The sequence below is a fragment of the Phyllostomus hastatus genome, unplaced genomic scaffold, assembly GCF_019186645.2.
Source record: "Phyllostomus hastatus isolate PE091 unplaced genomic scaffold, TTU_PhHast_1.1 phas_contig_86, whole genome shotgun sequence".
NCBI lineage: Eukaryota > Metazoa > Chordata > Mammalia > Chiroptera > Phyllostomidae > Phyllostomus > Phyllostomus hastatus.
The window spans coordinates 77,238,847-77,260,246 of record NW_025333977.1 but is presented as its reverse complement, the minus strand read 5'-3'; the positions used below and the strand labels follow the sequence as shown (position 1 = coordinate 77,260,246).

At 38.7% G+C, this 21,400-nt stretch overlaps 1 protein-coding gene across 1 annotated transcript in view; it reads left to right on the top strand.

Annotated features, from left to right (window-relative positions):
• MORC1 (MORC family CW-type zinc finger 1) overlaps window positions 1–21,400 on the top strand; it is a 172,302-nt gene extending 150,902 nt beyond the window's left edge. Inside the window, exons 23-27 of the mRNA XM_045851829.1 lie at window positions 2,960–3,103; window positions 8,873–8,960; window positions 10,522–10,575; window positions 18,353–18,547; window positions 21,263–21,400. Coding sequence (XP_045707785.1) covers window positions 2,960–3,103; window positions 8,873–8,960; window positions 10,522–10,575; window positions 18,353–18,547; window positions 21,263–21,400 — 619 coding nt within the window. The remainder of the gene's footprint in view (window positions 1–2,959; window positions 3,104–8,872; window positions 8,961–10,521; window positions 10,576–18,352; window positions 18,548–21,262) is intronic.

Below are 21,400 nucleotides of genomic sequence, written 5' to 3'. Positions count from 1 at the left end.
ACTCTCAGCAAAGTGGGAATAGAGGGACCATACCTAAACATAATAAAAGCTATATATGACAAACCAACTGCCAGCATCATTCTCAATGGGCAAGAATAATAAGCATTTCCCTTAAGATTGGGAGCAAGACAGGAATGTCCACTTTCACCTCTCTTATTTAGTATAATACTGGAGGTCCTAGCCACAGCAATCAGACAAGAAGAAATAAAAGGAATCCAAATTGGAAATGAAGAAGTAAAACTGTGTTTATTTGCAGATGACATGATATTGTACTTACAGAACCCTACAGATACAATAAGAAACTACTAGAACAGTGAAGTAGCAGTATTCAAAGTAAATATCCAGAAATCAGTTGCATTTTTATATACAAATAATGAACTACCAGGAAGGGAAATGAAAAAAAAATCCAATTCATAGTTGCTTTAAAAAATTAAAATATCTAGGAATAAATCTAACCACACCTGTACTCAGAAAATTATAAACACTGAAGAAAGAAATTAAAGAAGATACAGATAAGTTGAAGCACATACTATGTTCATGGATAGGAAGAATTAACATCATTAAAGTGTCTGTACTATGCACAGCAATTTATAGATTCAACACAATTCCTATCAAGATAACCAATGATGTGTTTCACAGTACTAGTACAAATATTTCAGAAGTTTATATGGAACCACAAAAGGCCCTGCATAGCAACAGTAATCCCAAGATAGAAGAATGAAGTTGGAGGGATCACATTACCCAATATCAAACTATACTATAAGGCCATAGTAATCAAAGCACCCGGTAGTACCATAAAAACACTAAGACCAGCCCAGAAATAAACCCACACCTTTATCGTTAATTAATACTTGACAGAGGAAGCAAGCACATACAGTAGGCTAAAAATAGTTTATTCAATAAGTGGTGTTGGGAAAATTGGTTATACATGTGCAGAAAAATGAAACTAGGCCACATTCTTACACCACAAATAAGAATAAATTCAAAATGGATTAAAGACTTAAATGTTAAACCTGAAACTATAAAAATCCTAGAAGAAAACCTAGGTGGTAAAATCTTGGACAATGCTCATAGCACTATTTTTCTGATATAGCTCTTCAGGCAATGGAAACAAAAGAAAAAATAATTGAGACTACCTCAAACTAAAAAGTTTTTGCACAGCAAAAACCATGAACAAAGATAAAAAGCAACCCTTTGAATGGATTACATGTTCACCAATACACATGATAAAGGGTTAATAACCAAAATTTATAAAGAACTTATTATACAACTCAGCACCAAAAAGAACACACCAAAACATTCCTATTAAAAAAATGGGCAAAGGACCTGAATAGACTCTTCTGCAAAGAACCCAGTAGACATATGAAAATATGCTCTACATCACTAATCTTCAGAAAAAGGTAAACTAAAACCATAATGAGACATCACATCACACTGGTCAGAATGGCAATCATCAATAGATCAACAAACAACAAATGCTGGCGAGGATGTGGAGAAAGGGGAACCCTTTTGCACTGTTGGTAGGAATGCAGATTGGTGCAGCCACTATGGAAAGCAGTATGGAGATACCTAAAAAAATGAAAAATGGATCTGCCTTTTGACCCAGCAATCCCACTTCTGGGAATATATCCAAAAGAACCCAAAACACTAATTCAAAAGAATATAAGCACCCCTGTGTTCATTGCCACCTTGTTTACAATAACCAAGATTTGGAATCAGCCCAATTGTCCATCAGTAGATGAGTAGATAAACCAATAATTGTACCTTTACACAATGGAATTATACTGGGCCACAAAAAAAGCAAACTTTTACCTATTGCAACAGCATGGATGGACCTGGAGAACATTTTTTAAGTGATATTAGGCAATCTTTCAAAAGGCAAATACCATATGATTTCACTGATATGTGGAGTCTAATGAACAAATTGAGTTAACAAGCAAAATACAGAGACTCAGAGAGCACACTGGCTGCTCTGGAGGAAGGGTGGGTAGGGCTGGATTGCGCTAAAAAGAAAAAGAGCTCATGGACATGGACAACAGTGTGGTGATTGCAGTGGGGAGGAGGGGTCTTGGTCAATGTTGTATAGCATATAAGAGAAATGAATGGTATTGGAAAAATACAATAAAAATAGGTTTTAAAAAGATTAAATCTGAATTATGAACCTCCAAGGTCCTATTAATGAGGCATAATAATTTTCTTAGCATCTACATTAAATAGTTTCCACCCACTGTGCTAAAAAAATAAATAACCCACTACTTCTGACAAGGCACACATATCATATCATCTTCTTTTAGGTCACTTATTATTATTTTAAAGTATCTCATTGTTATCTATTTATTTTTTGTTGTTGACACTACTACAGATGCCCCCATCCCCCCGGCTCCCATCCACCCAGCCCACAACGGGCTATGCTTGTATGTTATTTGGCAACACTCTTCCAGTGCCCCCATTCCTCTCCCCTCCAAGATCTGTCCATCTGTTCCAGGTATCCATTGCCTTTGGTTTTATTTTGTTCATCAGTTTATTTTTGTACATTCCAGTTCACCCAGAATTCTGTTCTTCCTTCAGATTTGACTACACTTTTCTTTTGATTGACTTTGTTCCTTTTTGGTTTTATTTCTGTACGAACCCTCTCCCCCACCCCAGCTAAAATAGAACTTTATTTAAAGCCTCTTTTAGCAAATAAGAGACAAATGGTATATATGACTACTGTTGTCAAGAATAAAATCGCCACCGATTTCATTTAATTGTGATCACCCAAAAACCTTGGAACAAGATTTGTCAGAAAAAAATAGTATTTTTTTCTACTTGAGAATTGATTTTATGTAACTACATAAATGACCATTTTCAGCTTAACACTTATGTCCCTGCTTTCATTTGGTGTGTATTATTTCATTTGGCCTATGTTGACATTTCTGAGTTTATTAGTATCTAATGTGATCCTTACTTTGAAATGAAGTGTACCATTGGAAGATTTAAATCCAAGTTCTGGACGCAAAGCCAGAGTTTCTCTAAGTGGCTGTGAAGATGCTTCTTTGCTGGCAAAATCTTATCAAAACACATCTGTCAAGGAAACAGTAAGAAAACTGACATCTAACTTATGGTAAGGATATTTACCAACATATTTCCATATGCTTCACTGAATTTTCTAAGCAGTGATAACTCTTGACTTTTTTCCTTATTAAGTGGTAATGTTAATGAGAAAATTCAATTGAATGACTTTATGACTTGTCCCCTAACTATACAGATTTAGATATGCCATGGGTTAACTGTCCCTTGAAATAGAACTACAGTGGCTAACTAACTGCCTGTTGTTTCATGGTCTGGCAATATGGTGGATATTAGTCCTCTCTTGAATGCTATAAGGAATTCTTACTGGGTTTACCCTACTGAATTAACTTCCTTCCTTCCTTCCTTCCTTCCTTCCTTCCTTCCTTCCTTCCTTCCTTCCTTCCTTCCTTCCTTCCTCCCTTCCTTCCTCCCTTCTTCCCTCCCTTCCTTCCTTTCTTCCTTCCTCTGTTATTATTTCTCATGACTTTGTATGGCCTTCTGAAAAGTATTTTTGGAGCTTTAGATACTAAACTTTCTGGGGGAAACTGAGTTTTACTTTTTGGCTCAGTGTAGAATGTTACACTTGTGGGCCTGGTTAGTGAGGATCTGCGTTCTCAAAAGATGTAGACACAGAGGGAGTAAAATCCAGGATTCAGAGATTTTTCCAAATAGGGACCAGTGATAGGAGGGGGTTTTACAATCAGGCCAAAGAAGTTAGTATACAGAGGAGGGCTCTATAGTAGATGTCACTCGGGAGGGTGAGGGGGCAGGGGTAGTAATACCACCACATTAGGGCAGCTAGTTGGTTTGGTTGGGCTTTACAGACTATGAGGAGCCTGTGTGTGATAAGAGGCTTTTGGCCGAGGAGACCTCGCAACACGCAATAGCTGGAAGGTGTGTTTCCTTAGGATGATTCTTTTGACTTTCTGATTAATGACTGTTAAAATGTCCCTAGAGAAGAGACTTAGAAGCAGGTAGAAAGAAAAAGAAAGGTAGAAATTGGCTGTATACATATGACATGAACTCAATTCTGCAGGTGCCCTGGACTTTATGGAAATTTCTGTGGCAGCATCCAGGGCTGTGGAGCTGTGCTTGTAAGGGCATGCAGGGCCCAGCTACTGTGGTTTAGGAACCCACTCCCAACACCTGTCCTGCTTCAGAAGAAAGGAGGAAGTGCTCTTGCTTTCATGTAGGTGGATCTACCTTGGACTTTGCATCAGGACACATTTTACTAATGATACCAGGGAATCCAGAGACAAGTTATTAACCAGGAAACAAAACTAGAGTGCTACATTTCTGAACACTTAAGTTCTGACCACCAAATCTACTACAGTTACTGGGTCAGTAAGCTTACACCAGCCTGGGAAAGACACAGAAGCAGGCCAGACCTGTGTTGTACGATGTTATGAGCTTGAAGAAGACCACCTCTCCAGTGATCTGGGTGGATGTCAGTCTCATATTGCTGTGGCCTATAGCAGCGATTTTCAACCTTTTTATCTCATGGCACACGTAAATTAATTACTAAAATTCTGCAGCACACCAAAAAATATATTTTTTGCTCATTGACAAAAACTAGGTACAACTTTGATTCACTCACACTGGACAGCTACAGTGATCCCTCACCTATCGAGGGAGTTACGTTCCAGAGACTCCCGCAATAGGTGAAAATCCACGAAGTAGCGGTATTATAATTATTTTATTATTTATATATATTTTAAGGCTTTATAAACCCTTCCCACACTCCTATAAACCTTTCCCACTCTCTTATTAACTTTTTCCACACTCTTACAAACACTCATGTGCTCTTAAACACTTTCTATACTCTGAAACCTACGTAATTTTAACAACATATAAAATTCTATATGGATACTCACCAGTTTTTTAAAACCTGCAATACAGTGAAGCTGCAATCAGTGAACTGCAACATAGCGAGGGACAACTGTATTGTTGTGTTGGCCATTGTCATTTTGTTTTCTGACAATCTAAGGAAAAAAAGGTCAATGCCCCAGACTAGTCAGGTATTGCATGATTTTTCAGAAAAAATATACATATACATAGATGTATATTCCTTATGAGAGGACATTTTTTTCATTGCTTTTATAGAGAAAGGAAGGGAGAGAAAGGAACATTGATTGGTTGCCTCTCACATGCACCCTGTCTGAGGACTTCAGGAATGGAACCTGCAACCTAGGTATGTGCCCTGACTGGGAATCGAGCTAGCAACCTTTGGTTGATGCCAGAGTCCTGCTCCAGCAGGTCCAGGGATTCCCAGTGGAGGGACGGTGTTGGCGCAGAAATGACACGAGAGGTGCAGTTTCAAGCTCAACAGCCTGGCATCTCTGCTGGGCTCTTCAGTTCTTTATTTTTATACAGTTGTGTGTGTACATGTGGCATATGTAAAAGCAATCAAAATGAGGTTCTCAGGGCATATCTGTTTTGTCAGTGTTCCACAGAAAATATGACAGACATAATAAGAAACAGCTGTCCATTATAACTGCATATTATTGTGCAAGCTTTTAGCTCCTAATCTTTGCAATTAATCAGTAACACATTTTACCACTTATATCACCTTAATTTCTTAAAGCTTAACTTAATCTTAATCTATATATTCTAAAGCCGCAAGCTGGGCACGTAGATGGGCACAGGGTTGTTTTGGCTTATTGGTAAAGGCCATGGGGAAGGCTTTTGTGGTCAATGTGGTTAGTACCTATCTCTCACTTCTCACTTCAGCGCCAGAGCCCTGTCTGTCTTTCTATTTAAGTAATAATCTTTGTGTTGCTCAGTCCATTCAGCTGCCTGCCATCTACCTTGGTGTTGATACATTTCTATTATTTGTTTCCATCTTTGATGTCTGACTTTTTTTGGCAATGAACACCATGGGGACCCTGATCACTTAAATGCCTCATAGAAGGGGAGTGTATAATAATCTTTCCAATATCCATTTATGTTTACCCATTGTGTCCCTTTATGATAGATTCTGGTATAGGGTAAAAGGGGATCAGTGGGCCTAGGAGTTAGAGGGAAAACAGACCATGGATACTGGTATAATTCTGACCAAATGTGTTTTTTGAATCTATTTCTTGTTCCTGGAGCCCTGGTTCTAAGAAACTGTGTAATAAGGGTGGGTATAGGGGCTTTAGTAGGGAGTAATCCTAGGAGTCTCTTCCATTCCCATTCTTGGAACTTCCTAACCCACTTAGGAGGACACTCTGGTGGGGAGTCACTTTCCAATGAGCTGTCATTTTCTTGCTTACTTCCGAAGAACTGTACTTTTTCTGTGGAATTTCCGTCTGTCCCGGTCCCATGGTAAATCACATGGACCCTAAGCACAGGTAGTAATACAATGATTAAGCAGAGGAGTGCCAGGTACTTTCCCCCGCCGTGTCTGCTGTGTGGACACGCAGCTCCCTCTGTGACTGTCAGACAGCAGGGCTGGGCTGGCTCCTCCCAGCAGGTTGACGCTCCAACCATCTGAGCCAGGGCACCTGCCAGGGCACATGTTGTGAATATTCTTGAGGCATACCAGTTGATAATCATTGGCCTGTGGTATAGACCCTAAAGAATGGGATTCTCCAACCAGTTTCTTACTTTCTGTCAGTATTTGATCAGAAGTAATATGTAAGTTTCTCACCTTTGAATTGGGTAGCCGTAAATTTGAATCCTGTTTTTTTAGTTATGAGTTCTAAGATTCAGGCATGGCAGTGGGTCACTGAGACATTGTAGTATTCAATAAAATGTATGTGCCTATGTATATCTGAATAAGTGTGTGCATATTATTAAAAATGTATGGACATGATTACATGTGCAGTGATTGTGACAACCCTTCCTGGTAATTAAGAGCTATAACTTTCAAACCATTGCTATATTTTAGACTTTCATGTAAATGCTTTGTATGTATTTCCTCTTTATTTCCAGGACTTGTGACTGGTATTATTTTTAACATTTTTTTAATGGATAAGGAAACAGAATCTTAGAGAAGCAGTAATATACTGAAAGTCTCAAAGAAGATTATACAGCCACTAAGGACAGGGCTGGGTTTATTTAACCTCTGGGTCCCTGATTTGGAATCTCATGCTCTTAACCATTGTGTATATATGCACATATGTAGATATACATACCCACTCTCACACATACACTTACAATGCATACACATATGTATACATATGAAAGTGTGTGTGGGTGTCCACACCATGAGGCCTGCAGAGACCTGTCTGTGTTACAGCAGAGTGTGGGTGTGCCACTATGTATCATCATTTTCTTTTTTTTTCACTTGGCTAATTTTTGTTCTGTACCTAAGTGTATCATTACTATTAAGTTTATAACGAGTTACATGTGATCAGAAAGGAGGTAACCTGGTTCAGTGTACTAAAACTTTAAAGTGGATCCACTTCTATAATTAGGCATCAATAGAAAATTTCCCTGAAGCCACTCCCTAATGGACATGCAGAATCTTTACTGCCTGAAATCATTGTACTATTATCAACCGAACACTCTGAAAGCTGAATATATTCATAATCAGCTCTTTTCTATGCCAGCTTGAAATTTTGTGCTGATTGTGTTATTGGAATATTCAGTGGAAAAGGAATTGTACAAAATACAAAGCTTTAACCGGAACAAAACGAGTTCCTCATATACCAGTTTTCTCTTTTGCCTTAAGCAGTAGCAGTATGTTTTCTCACATTTCACCAGAGAAGAGATTTCTTCTTCACTTGTGGTTTTTGGTATCTTAGAGTTTGTTTTTTTTTAACAGCATGTAACAGTTTTCCTGATCTCATTTTTTGGGAACAGAGAAAGAAAAAGGTCTGTGTGATTGTGCCAGGACGCCCTGGGAGCTGGATAACCTGTCTGCTTTTCTAGTCAGTCCTATGGGACAGAATCCCCCAGGGAAAAGCCGTTTCTCAGCAGCTCTGTGGAGGAGGGAGGGAAAGGCTGAATACTGGGAAGGAGAGCACAGCCAACCTGCCTGAGCCTGATGGGGATGGTGTCCTTAATTACAGGGAAACCAGAGAGATTCATGATAGGGTTAACTTCTCAGTCAGTTTCCATAAAAATTACATGAAATTGTATGTATGAAGTATGAAGCAGGTAGCGATGCTTAGCACACTTTTAGCATGTTATAAAAAGTGGTTGAACCTGACCAGGAGTGCAGGACCTTTGCAAAACACTCAGTTCCCCAACATGTGGTGCAGTTGGTCTAGAATACATCCTGCACATGCCTCCACCCCCTGCTCCTCACTGCTGGCTAGATCCTCTTCTTCGGGGCTCCCCAAATGTGAGCTAGGATCCCCTCTCTCAGTACTTATGGTGCCGCATTCTCATCCTCAATTACCATGTTTTTCTAGAAGTACTTCCTTAGAACATCGCTCTGAAGCTCTAAACCCAAAAGAATTTATACGTACCATGAAAAGGACCAATGCTCAGAAGAGGATTCAGCCCTGTATTGGAGGAAGGGAGGCTGGATTTAGTGGGAGAGAGGAGTGGTTTGTGTAAAAGACCTCTCACCCCTCTGTCCCACCAAACCAGCCATAAGACTGACCACAGGTCCCCTCTCCCAGGGAATCCAGATGCAGCTTTTCTTTCTATGCCATCTGCCTGCTGCTCATCTCAGATTCCCACAGGCCCTTTATCACTCTGCCCCCAACCACTCATCTTCTCACTACCGAGGCAAATATTCTGCACAGTGTATGCATGAGTGCATATGTGTGTTATATTTGATATCATGCAATGCTGAGGATTTTAACTGTTCAGATCGAATCTCCTTAAAACTGTAAATATTAACACAAATAATATATTCCCATGTCTGCTGTGCTTTTATTCCCAGGGAGATTATTCTGTATTTCTTTCCAGAGTATCAGCCACCATCAGAATTTGGCTGCTCATCTGTGGAGGAATTTGTAGCAAGTTTGGAGGTAAGCTAGCTTTTGTGGAACTCAGAGGGAATGACACAAGCGCCTGAATTTAATCTTTGGTGAACAAAAATGTCAAGTGTTACCAGTTAGAGGAACTAAGTGAATGAAGATAAGGATCCTTACACCTAATAGACGACTCATAATTAAAACCAATGTGGCCAAGGGTTAAATAAGCTTCGGGAAGATCTTACAGACTGAGAACTGTTGGTTGCAGAGATCAAAAGAAGGGGGCGTAGTTCCTGACTTTCCTTCCTTGCACCAAAAATGCAGTTTCTATCTCTTAGACACACTTCCTCTGCCGCCTTTTATGAAGAGCTGAGGAGAGGATGGGGTGGGTCAGCCACATTAGGTGCTCAGAGCACTAGTCTTATTAGAATCACTAAGACATCATACGGAAAGATGAAGACAATTGAATTTATCAAATCTATTTCCAGGGACAGTACCATATATGAAGGGAAGGAAAACTTTGATCAGCAACCTGAGGTGTGCAGGGTGAGCCTCACACCCTCCCACAGTTGATGTCCCCAAGCTGCCAGGTTGTCTCAGGCTGCAGTGAAGCTGAGTGGGGTGTGCAGGCCTGTGGCCACCAGAGCCACTCATGGGAGTGGAGAAGAGCTGTGCGGTGTGGCCGGTGGAAGGGCTCCTTCTCACCCCTGTGATCAGTGCTGCTTGTGGAAAGGATGGATGCACATGGAAAGACTATCAGTGCAAAGAGCACCAAATTATTAATTGATCCAAAGTGCCATATGCCTTAATATGATCCTGGGTGAAGTCCTTAGTTTTCTAACCTACAGCCATTGTTTCTGCTTCTCCACCCTGTACTCTGGCCTCACCATCCCCCGTCAGGCTTCTGACTCCACTGCTTCATGCGATTGTCTTGTGAGGCCACCGGTGACCACTGTGCTGACAAATGCAGTGGTCAGTGACCTTAACTGACCTCTCAGAAGCCTTCAGCCCAGTTGACCACTTGCTACTTTTTTTTAGCACTTTCTTGTGTAGCTTCCACAACAGCACTCTTCTCATTTTCTTGTTTCCCTCCTGTCTTTGAGGGCAGCTCCTTCTCTGTTTAGTGTCTAAATGTGGACATGCGTGAGGACTCATTTTCTGGAACACCTTCGTCTGTCTATTAAATGGTGTTTCCAGGTGACCTCAGCTAGTCTCTGGCTTCAGACCCCATTCCTCTGCCCGTGCCTCGTCAGTCTATTTCTGTGGAGATCCCGACCAAGAAATCCAGACCCCACCTACCTTCTTGACATCACTTTGAGTATTTATTATTTATCATTTACTTTTCCTTCACTTTAGCTTTGTTATTTGCAATTTTTTAACCATGCTGTGTTAATTATGTGAACTGCTTTAATCATCTTTTGGAATTAGGTGAGATATACCCTAGTGAATTAACTTAATTAGACCGAGGCTTAAAAGACCCCCTGTATCAATATTAACCAAAGCCAGTTCTAAGCTTTGATGTTTCTTTTATACTAGATATTGCATGTTATAAGTCTTGTAGATAGCTGATCCTCTAAAAGTTAATATCCTGTTTTATTATAATTTACGAAAACAGCTGGAGCAATGCCCAGAGCAGACAAACAGAAAGCTGAAAATGTGTTTCAAACAGGTAAGCTTCCTTTCAACCTAATAATTTATGTTCTAAATGATCCTGTATTCCAAAGGAGAAATACTACACATTTCTAAATGTTGTGTTTGGAAGGAAATCAAATTTGCATTCACTTATCAAGACTTACATTATTGTAACATATCAGATGTCACAAAGAAACATCCTTTTGACTTTGAAAATGTAAATGTTCTCACAGCATAAAGCTTATGAAACACTAGGAGTAGGACTACTATTTGTAGTGGAAACATGACATTCTGAATCTTTAAGAAATAGATTCACTGAATTACTGAGACACTGGACGAAACCAGAAATTGTTTGTAGATTAAAATTTTGATTACAGTTAAGTCCTCTCTTAACATCATCAGAAGATTCTGTGACTTTAAGTGAAACCCTGTATAACAAACCAGTTTTATCACAGGCTGTTGATATGAACAAGAGTTAGGTTCCTGTGGCATCTTATCAATGTTACAATGAAACAGTGAAACTACTTGTTGTATTCTGTACAAGTTCATATTTCCCAGGGCTTTTTGTTTGATTGTATGTTTGTTTGTTTAGCGTCCTATCAACAGTTTTTAAAGTTTAAGATTTTCCCATTATAAAAGTAGTTATAAAAATAATTAATGCTAACAGAAAAGTTAAAGAAAAAAATTGTCCATAGTCCCAAACCATTCTAAGATCACTGCTATTACTATTTTGGTGTATTTCATTACAACCTCTCTCTCTTTCTCTCAGTAGATGTTTTAATTTTTTAAAAATTTTCCTTTCTTCTTTTAAATTTATTGATTTCAGAGAGAGAGGAAGGGGGACAAGGGGGGAGAAATATCAATTTGTTGTTCCACTTATTTACATATTCATTGGTTGATTCTTGTATGTGCCTTGACTGGGGATCAAGCCCACAACCTTGGCATATTGGGATGATGCTGTAACCAGCTGAGCTATCCAGCCAGGGATGATGATTTTTATAGTCTTAAGTAATAGTGTGTACCTAGTTCCTAAAGATTTTCTGGGGGCAGGGAATAGAGTCCATAGAGTCTTTCAGTTCTACTAGAGAAATGTCAGAAAAAATCACGTCTTCAAGTCCCTAAATCACACTCAGGGGAACTGAGAATCTAAGATGTGAACTCCAGCACTAATCTCCAAGCTGACATAGGGAATTAGTGTTGGAGCCAGGACAGACAGAGGTTCACAGATATTCATTATAGAGGCCACAGCAGTCTAGAACTTTTCTTAATACCAGATTAATACTGAGATGTTAGCTCTTCACTGACACTTGTGTTTGCTCAAAGAGGTACACCAGCTCCATCCTTAGCACATATACTAGCATCTTCTTCCATGTGCTTATACTGTTAAAGAGAAAACCACAGGCTCCACATAGCATCACTCATAAGACTATACTTTCAGGGATCATTTCTATAGTTGGTTAAAATAGCATCACTTCTGTTAAAGCCCATGATGCCAAACCTAAATTTAATACCTGACCTAATTACTGTTTTTAACCTCTTCCTAGAAATACATTTTTAATCAACCATTCCAGAATTTTCGGGTTAACACTACTGAGGCAATCTGTCATATGGGTGTTCCCCATCCTCCATAGAAAGAAGAGGCAATCTGAATAATTAAAAACCCTTGTTTGCCCCCCCACAGAAGATGTCCTGGTCTGAAAATAATCCTTCCTTATGTTAACAGCTCCCTTGTGCCACCCTTCTTTCTATAAAAGCCTTCCATTTTGTACTGCCCCTTGGCAAACCCTTCTTGTTGCTAAATGGGATGCTTTTCAATTAATGAATTGCTTAATTAAGTCAATTAGACTTCAATTTTACTGTTAAAATTTTTTTAAAAACAATGCGTATAGCCATCTTCTGGAAAACTATCATAGCAACATGCAAATTTATGAAGACTAAGAAGTGAATGGTACCTCCAGGAGTTGTGCAAAGCACAACTATAAGCAAAAGCATTGCCTCATATCTGTAGTGAGAAATAGAGTATATTGAATAATCTGGTTTTATAAAGGAAATGGAATTCTGAAGTAAGTTCCCAAAGACATGTAGCTAGGCAAACTTGAAAGGAAAATTAGAACCTAAACCAGATTTCTTCTTAGAAAGACTGTTTTTGAATTTTAGGGTGTTCCTAAATTGAATACCCCAGTTGATGCATTTGCCTCTGATGTTTCTGGTTGAGTGCCTACTGGACTGGGATATGCGCAGATGAAGGCATCTTGTAGGTCTTAGTTTATTGTTATTCAGCTGAAAAGCAGCATATTTTCTAAATAATGTTCTGTTGAAAGCAGTGATTGAACATTTTCAGCTTGAAGACTTGTCAACATTTCCAAAGTAGAGTAGAATAAAAAACTAAGTTTTCTTTCGATATATTTTTGACCCTATTTTAGCACTAATAGTATTATCATCAGTGATCGTAAAACTGATTGGTCAAGAGCTACTAGAGCCAGACACTGAGCTAGGCCTTGTAAACAGCCTCTTATATCTTATATCTGTTACCTCATTTAACTCTTACAACTTTGAGGGGTGGGTGCCACCATCTACATGTTTGTAATGAGGAAATGGAGAGTCAGAAAGATAATATTCCAATGTCACAATGCAAGTAGTAGATTTAGTGTTGGAACCCAGATTTGTCCCACTTCAAACCTTTTTTTACTGTACCACTTTCTTTCATTTTATTCTTATCTTGATGGTAATATTCCAGCTTTGTGATAGAGTTTGCATGTATTACTTGCAATAGGTAAACTACATCTTCACAGCCTGTTGGTGTAAGATAATTATTGTTCATTCACTAGACACCCTGACACTTCATAATGAGATGTATATGGGGGAGATGCTGCCAGTGAAATTTTGGAAAGGTGTGTGTGCATGTGGTAGGTGGGTTGTTTAGTGTCCCATCAAGAAATATTCTAATTGTAAGTCTGTGGCAGCCAGCTTGTAGAATTACCAGTAAGGCTTCTGGATCTTTGCACAGATCTTCATCTACTGGTTAGGGAACTCTGATTTAAGTAGCTACACTGTAAAAGTTAGATATGTGCTAATATTTAGGCTGTGGTACATTTCATTTTACCCAAGCTTTTATATATATATCCTTAATGTCTGTTTCTAAGTGATAATTTTTTAGTGTTTACACTATCAGTAAAAGAGCCAACTTGTTGGGTCTTGGAGACCAGATTGAATAAGAAAAATGTTTCTTCAAGGTGAAATGTATTAGCATAGATGATGAATAGAACCCCTTTAATGTTCAGGGCAAGTGAGATTCAAAGAATCAAAGTAAAAGAAATAGTCAGGAGACCAGGAGTTCCTCTTGAAACTGAGATGTTGCAAGCAAAACACAGAAGAGTTGGAATCATGACTTCCCTCACATGAAACTGTTTGGTCTTAAAGACTTTATTAATACCTGTTAGCTTTAGGTGGTAGTTATAAAATCTATTCAGATCTTTTCTTCAATTCCATGTAGACAAATTTATGTAACTTGCTTGAAGGTGAGTACTTTTAATGAAGAGAACCACATCCAAGCACAGAAAGACCCTGGATAACTCACAGACTTGTTCGGTCACCTCATCTTGACCACATCAGTGGTTTCCATAACTACTGCCACAGCTGTCATTGGGTCATGACAGCACTGGTGGTCCTGCACAGCCTCAGCTGAACCACCATCTTTTATTTTTCCATCTCACAAGCTGCCTGGTCCATCCAAATTGGAATTGCTCCAATGTACTAGACTAGCTTGCCGCTGAGCCTTTCATGATGCTGTCCCAGAATATTCTTATCTACTCTCCTGGTCTACAGGTGGCCTCTTGAAGTCCTTCCCCTCCACACCCTGTGTAGAACCTGCTCAGTGCTGCCTTCTCCCCAGGTCTTACTCAGTCTCTCCAAGGGAAATTAATCCTGACTTTCTGTACTCTGGGGGAGCCTTAAAACTTGATTTTAGCATTCGATTTTCTGTTTTGTGTTGTAGTAGTTTCTGATATTTTATTTTTTTCCTAACAAGATTATAAAATCTTTGAAGTTAACACTCCTCTCTCACCAAACTCTGTATCTTGGTGGCATTCGATCAAGAACTTTGAATGCATCTGGATCTTATTCTTTGTGTGTTGAATCAAAATTCATTGTGTCCTCTCTAGAGCCTGCCCACATAAACATTCACATGCATATCCTTGTAAGCAAGGTACAAAATCTTGCTTTATGCATATGCATATTTGTTAGGGTTTTGGAACTCCAGAGCTCTGACTTTTTAAATTCAAGGCAGAAAATTGAAATCTCAGTTGAATATCCTTTCTTTCAAATTCTAATTCTGTTCTGAATTACTGTAGTTTTAGACTTTTGATCTGCCTAAAATACCTTTACAAGGGTAAGTTTATCCAGCAGAACTAAGCTTCTCATTTTGTTATAAATCTCTACTTACCTTCATTAAAATGTTAATACAACTAGAAGTCCCTTTATATTGAGCTTTAAAGGTTGTGAAAATTGCTATATTTTACGGAAACCTCCTGGAGATGTTAGCCTGAGAAAGGCAAAAGAATAAATCAGAAACAGGCTGGTGGTATTTGAAGGAAATAAAGTTTGCTGGTTACAAGACAGTGAACTTTGAGAGACTAAATATGACGTTTAATGTAATGTGCTATATAAACTTTTTTTAGATTATTTATTTATTTATTTTTAGAGAGAGAGGAAGGGAAGAAAAAAGAGGGAAAGAAGCATCAATGTGTGGTTGCTTCTCACATGCCCCCTACTGGGGACCTGCCCTGCATCCCAGGAATGTGCCCTTACTGGGAATCGAACCAACAACCCTTTGGTCTGCAGGTCTGCACTCAGTCCACTGAGCTACACCAGCCAGGGCTTTGTAAACATTCTTAATGTCACACCATATTATCAATGTTGTCTTTTGAACTTTTTATTTTGAAGTAATTATAGATACACAGAAATTTACAAAATATTAGAAATCTCAAGTACCCTTCCCCCAAAGCTTATGTCCTACATTATATAACTACAATATAATATCAAAACAGGACATTGGTAAAATATGTGTCTCATTTTATCATAGGTACAGATTTGTGTAACCACTACTAAAATCAGGATCCAGAGCTCCAATTACCACAGAGATCTTCCTTTATAGTCCTACCTCCCATGTACAGACTCTTGGTAACCATTTATCTGTTCCCCATGTCTATAATTTTGTCATTTTAGAGATGTTACAGCAATAGAATCATACAGTATGTGTCACTTTGTGATTGGCTTTATTCTCTCAGCATAATGCCCTTTAGAGCCATTCGTGTGTCAATAGTGTGTTCCTTTTTGTTGCTGATGAGCATTACTTTTGTTTTCTAAATAATGTTGTTTTAATATTTTATTTCTCTTAAATTTTATTTCTTTTGGTTTGTGTTATTGTTTTGCTTATATAAAAAAAGATTTTGTGGCTATTGTTCAGGATGGCAGAAGTTGTAAAATTCTAGAGTTCTGAAAACTAAGAAGTGTAAATGGGTGACATCTGAACTATCTGACTGTGCCATTATTCCATCTGAATTGAATTATTTACTTTCCTCCACCTGCAACCCAAGGAAATGTCACTCTCTGCATTGGACTGAAGCCTCCATAGGAAGCATCTGTGAAGCTTCCTGGAGGAGGTGGTTGTTGCCTTAGTTGTAAATCATCAGCTTCTTGTAGGTTGAATTGAGGATGATCAAAAGTAGATTCCCCTCCACGATCTTAGAATGAGGATTTCAAGGCAGGATTAGCCCCTGTGTCTGAAATCCACTTACTGTGTTGTGAATGCTACACACTGGCCCTCCTAACTCCCCACTACTCAGGACTCACTGTGTGGCAGGCTTTGGAAATACAGACATGAACCAAACCTTTTTTTTTTTTACATTGAAGGAATGTAAAAAAGAAAGAGATAAAAACATAAATAAAACATAATGCAGTGTCACATAATGATAGATGCTAAATGCAGAAATAAATAAATATATAGTGTGGTGTGCCATAAAATAACTGCAGGGCTGGGGATAGAGAGTGATGGTGTGTGTTAGGGAAGGGGAGGCTATTCTAGGTGAGCACAGAATATTTGAGCATGTTTCAATACAGACCTGAGGCAAAGAGTCAGCCTTCTCTAAATCTGGGGTCAAACTTAAGAAACAAAGAGACATAGCAGGTGTAGAGGGCCAGAGGCAAGAATGAGCTTGGTATTCCTGGAAAAATGAGGCCTGGAACTCAGGAAATAAGGTAAAAATAGGTAGTGTTAGATCAAGGCTTTCAGGTCTAATTCCTGATGCGTCACACAAGTTTCCAGGAAGTTAAACACTCTAAAATGTATTTATATGGCAATCTATAAACCTCACAAGTAAATCTCACCTTGAACAGACTACTTTGTGTGTGTGTGTTATGTGTGCATGTGTGGGGGGGCACGCCTTTAGGACCAGAGTTTGCCACTCTGGAGTGGTATTTGTATCCCTACTCCCAAATACTTTCAGTTAATAGCTCACAAAACAAAAGAATAATTGGGGATAACTTACTGGCATAGATCTAAGGTAACTATTTTAAGTAAAGATTTTAATTCTCTTAATTTAATGGAGAATTCAGACGTGTGTCTTACCTGGGGGTACAATTGCACTTTCTCACATAAGATATAATATCTGTTACTTGATTATCTCTCACTGTAGTCTTTAAATTTTTTCAGGGTAAAGACTGAACCTTACATATCTTTGTATCACCTATAGTTAAATTCAATTTCTTGAATTTAGGAGACAGTGAATGTCTATTAAAAAGAAGTTAATGTATTTAGGGATTTTTGTTTGTTTAAAAGATTTTATAGAAAGATGGCAAATTCACAATGAGGTCAGTGAGTACAAAGGGGACCATGTGGACAGTGTCTAGGAAGGGCCCGCACGTATTAGGGAGTGTGGTAGAGGAGGGGCAAGGCAGGGAGAGCAGTCCTAGAAGACAAACAAAGCTACCTTACAATTTTCCTGGCAACCCAATCATGTTAGAGCACAGAAATCTCATTATAGAGCCATTTAAATGATTATCAAAGCAAGATTTGACGTGAATCTCTTTTCTCTGACTATCCCTTGGCCCTCTCAAAATGTTGATGCAAGAAATTAATGTCATTTTGAAGTTGAAACATTTGGCCTCTCCATTATCTATTTCTTCTGTGAGTGCCTCAAACACAGCATGGGCTTTTGGAAAACTACCAAGATCCCTTGAATTAGCAAGGGTTGGATGTGCTCATATATAACTGTAGTCTTTACATCAGGAAAAGGAACCCAAAGGGAGTGACAGAACAGGAATCCCCCTTACTGTAGCTTCTGTACTTTCCAAATGCCACAGACTTGAGTTATAAATAACACAACATTATCTGCCATAAAAGTCCCGGTGGCTGGCCATTCTGTCATTGTGTGTGAGTTTCTGGTTCTGTGGAGAGAGGGCTACAGGGTCCTCCCCCTTGGTGTCTTGAACAATCTGATATCACTGGTGGGAGAACAAATTCAACCATTAATGGGTTCCGTCTTCATTCTAAAACAAGGGAATACATTGGTGTGCCTTTCTCATCCTTGTATTACAGAATCTGGACTATTGTACATTGTTCTTTCTTTCTTTTCCTCTCCTATTAGAGTGTATGTTCTTAAGGACAAACAATATTTATGGAACATGTGATGACATATACATATGGAATTGACACTAGGTATATATATGCATAATTGAAATATGAAATTGCTTTCTCGTATTAGGGGGAAAAGTAAAACTCAAAAATATATTAAGACTGTTTTAAAAAACATTTCCAGATCCAGAATGTTTATATGGCCCAGTATGAAGAGAAACTGAAGAGAAAAATGCAGTCTATTATCTATGATGCTAATAGGAGAGGAGTGATTAATGAAGTAACTCTGGTGCAATGTGAGCAAAAAAGAAAAGTTACTGAAGATAAACTGAACAAGCTTCGTGTGAAACTGGCAGCAGTGCTGCAGAAATTCCAGCTGGTGAGTGATGAGGTTTTAGTTGAGCAGTAGGGGTATACGTTGTGGGAAGAGCACTCGGCCAGCTTCTAACATCGTCATCTGTTTACTGACCTCGGACAAGTCATTAGCCTAGCCTTTACTCTCCCTGTGAGGGTATTGAAACTATAAATAAATGAACTTGGAAAGTATATGCTAGGACCTTTTTTAAAGGTCTATTATTCTTCACAAAATCGGAATCTTTGCTTGTATACTGTTGGTATAGTGATTACTCTCAAGTCTCCTCAGTAGTATGTTTCCAGTTTTTTCAGATCGCAAACTATGTTAATTTATTTTTACCCTAATATATAAATAAAAATGGACTCTTCTAATCTTAGAGGATAGATTGGATAGGTCAGGGAATATCAAGTAAATATGGATTATTGTCCATCTTATTTGTATATTTTAATGCATAAAGAATTCGGCTTCTCTCAGATTGAGCTAGTGAGGAAAAGCTCATCTACCATAGCACATAGAAATGTTAGGTAAAATACATAAAAAATTAAAACACATATAGTTAAGACTGAAAAATCTTTCTGTAAATGCTAGAAATAAATTGAGAAATCACCAGTGAGCCTAGGAAGCACACAGCATTTTCCTCAGAGTAAATCTGGGACAAAGACAGAGCCTCCCTGGGCCATGCAGGGTGAGAGGCCAGGAGCTGAGTCTCTCCCCGACCACCCGAGAGCCCTGACTGGAGGGCTGGAGGCGTGTCCTGGCCATGAAGGGGTTTGGGGAGAAATACGGACTTTGAAGCCATACTGCCCTGGTTTTAGCCCTGGCTTGTGAGCATTCAAGTTGATAGTCTATTTCTCCTTCAAAGAAATACATATTTTGGTTTCTCTGGGAGTTCTCTTATATTGACTACAAAATAAAAAGCAGAAAGTATTTTTGTTTAATTGAGATATATGGCCAAAAGAAATGACCTTTCCTCTCCTTGGGTGGTCTAGGCAACAGTTAAAATGTTTCATTATTAAAATATAAAAGGACAATTAATGCTGTTTTCCAATGGTGCTAATTATACTTGTGCTTCTATCAACAATAGTATATAAGCCTATCATTCAAGTTTATGTATTGCTGTAAAAGTAGGATGTGAGTGGAGCTCCTTTTGGTTCTTGTGGCTGTAAAGGGTGGGAAATATTTTTATGTGGAAAAGGTCTAGTGTGAAGCCTGGCATTTGGTTAACATTCACTGGTAATAGTTGTTTCACTAACAAGAAAAACTAGAGAGACCTACATCATATCAAATTCTATGTCATAAAACTTGAATGTCACTCTTTATGAGAAAAATTCATAAAAAGTGTTGGTTCTCAGCATAACAAACTTATGTTTTGCTAGGAAAAAAAGGAAACCATAATAATTTGTTCTCCTTTTTATGACAAACTCCTGCCTCTACTCCAAAATAGTCAGGGTCATTATACTAATTTAATTTGTTTTATTCACAAAGTTTGGTAAGGAAATGAAGGACTTTAGCCCACAGAGTATGAAATGCTTTGTCTAGTATCATTAGAGAGGTACTCAAAGGGTTCCTGCCCAAATATATGTACTCTCATCCCCCACTTAAAATTTCCATTTTTACTGTCTCTGATTGCTAGAGCAAATACAGTGGAATAGAGCAGAAACTTGAGAAGAGGTAGACCCAACAACAGATGCAGTGGGCATATGAAGAGGCCAGAGACCCACCTGAAGTTCTAGGTGGGAGTTTAGTCTGCTAGGTAGAGAGCATTGGCCAAAGGATCAGACTAGACCCAGTCAGCTGAGAGCGGTCAGTGTCAGGAAAGATCAGGCAGCATATTCCTAAGGGTCGGTGAATATTTGGAATGCAGGTGAAGATCAGTATTGTGGAAATCTGTCTTTAGGAACAGGGTCCTTCCTAGTCACAAAGCTGGGATGTAAAATAATCCAGCCTCGATAGAGGACTGAAGAAATCTAGGATATAGGGAACAAAGTGGAAGCATATTCAATTTAATCCTATTTAACAGATAAGGGATGGAGAAACTAGGATGATGGTGCCAGACATTTATAGGAAACAATAATAAAATTGGAATTATTTCTAAAAGGTCCTTCCTAAAAATTCTCTTTTCTGTCAGCTCATTTGGGGAGGGGTTGATGCCATGGTTGGGCCTGAGGGTGTGAGATTTGGGTCAGTAAAGAAGGACTGTTTGTCCAGCTGTTTATGATACAAGAAGCCCAGGGAAGGAGAGCATGAAATTAACTTCGAGATCTGAGGGAAAAGAGAGATAAGGGAGAGAGGCAGGCAGCAAGCCAAGCATCGTGGGGAAAAATGCTGCAGAGGGAAGAGGAGAAACAGAGAAATCAGAATTTTTCTGCTCACCTGTTTAGCCTATAAAGCTACAGATTTCATGAATCTTGAAAATAGGAGATGAGCACTTATCACAGAAAGATGAGATGAGGCTGGAGTAGGGGCATTAGGAATATGACAAAGAATCAGGTAGAAGGAAAATAAAAGATAAATTAACCTTCTCTGAAGAAGAAAAAATGATCCAACTCTTTAACCACTTGCGAGCATAAAATGAGATTAAATGTGAAAACATTTTAAAAGGTTAAAATCATTATTGAAATGCAAGGTGGGTTGTGTTGTTACATGAATCATAGAGAAGACTGTTCAGAGGCCCACGAGCTCACAGGAATAAATGCTGCAGCTTCTTCCTCTGCTGTGACTGTTGCTTTGCTTTGGCAGGGAGGACCAGGAGGAGACCTGGAACAGATTGACCGTTATTTAGAAGCTTTGCTGAAAGAAGATAATCTCCTTTTGGGGAACACTTCAAATAGAGGAACTGCACATACAGAACGTAGTCTCCCTTTAGAGAAGAAATGA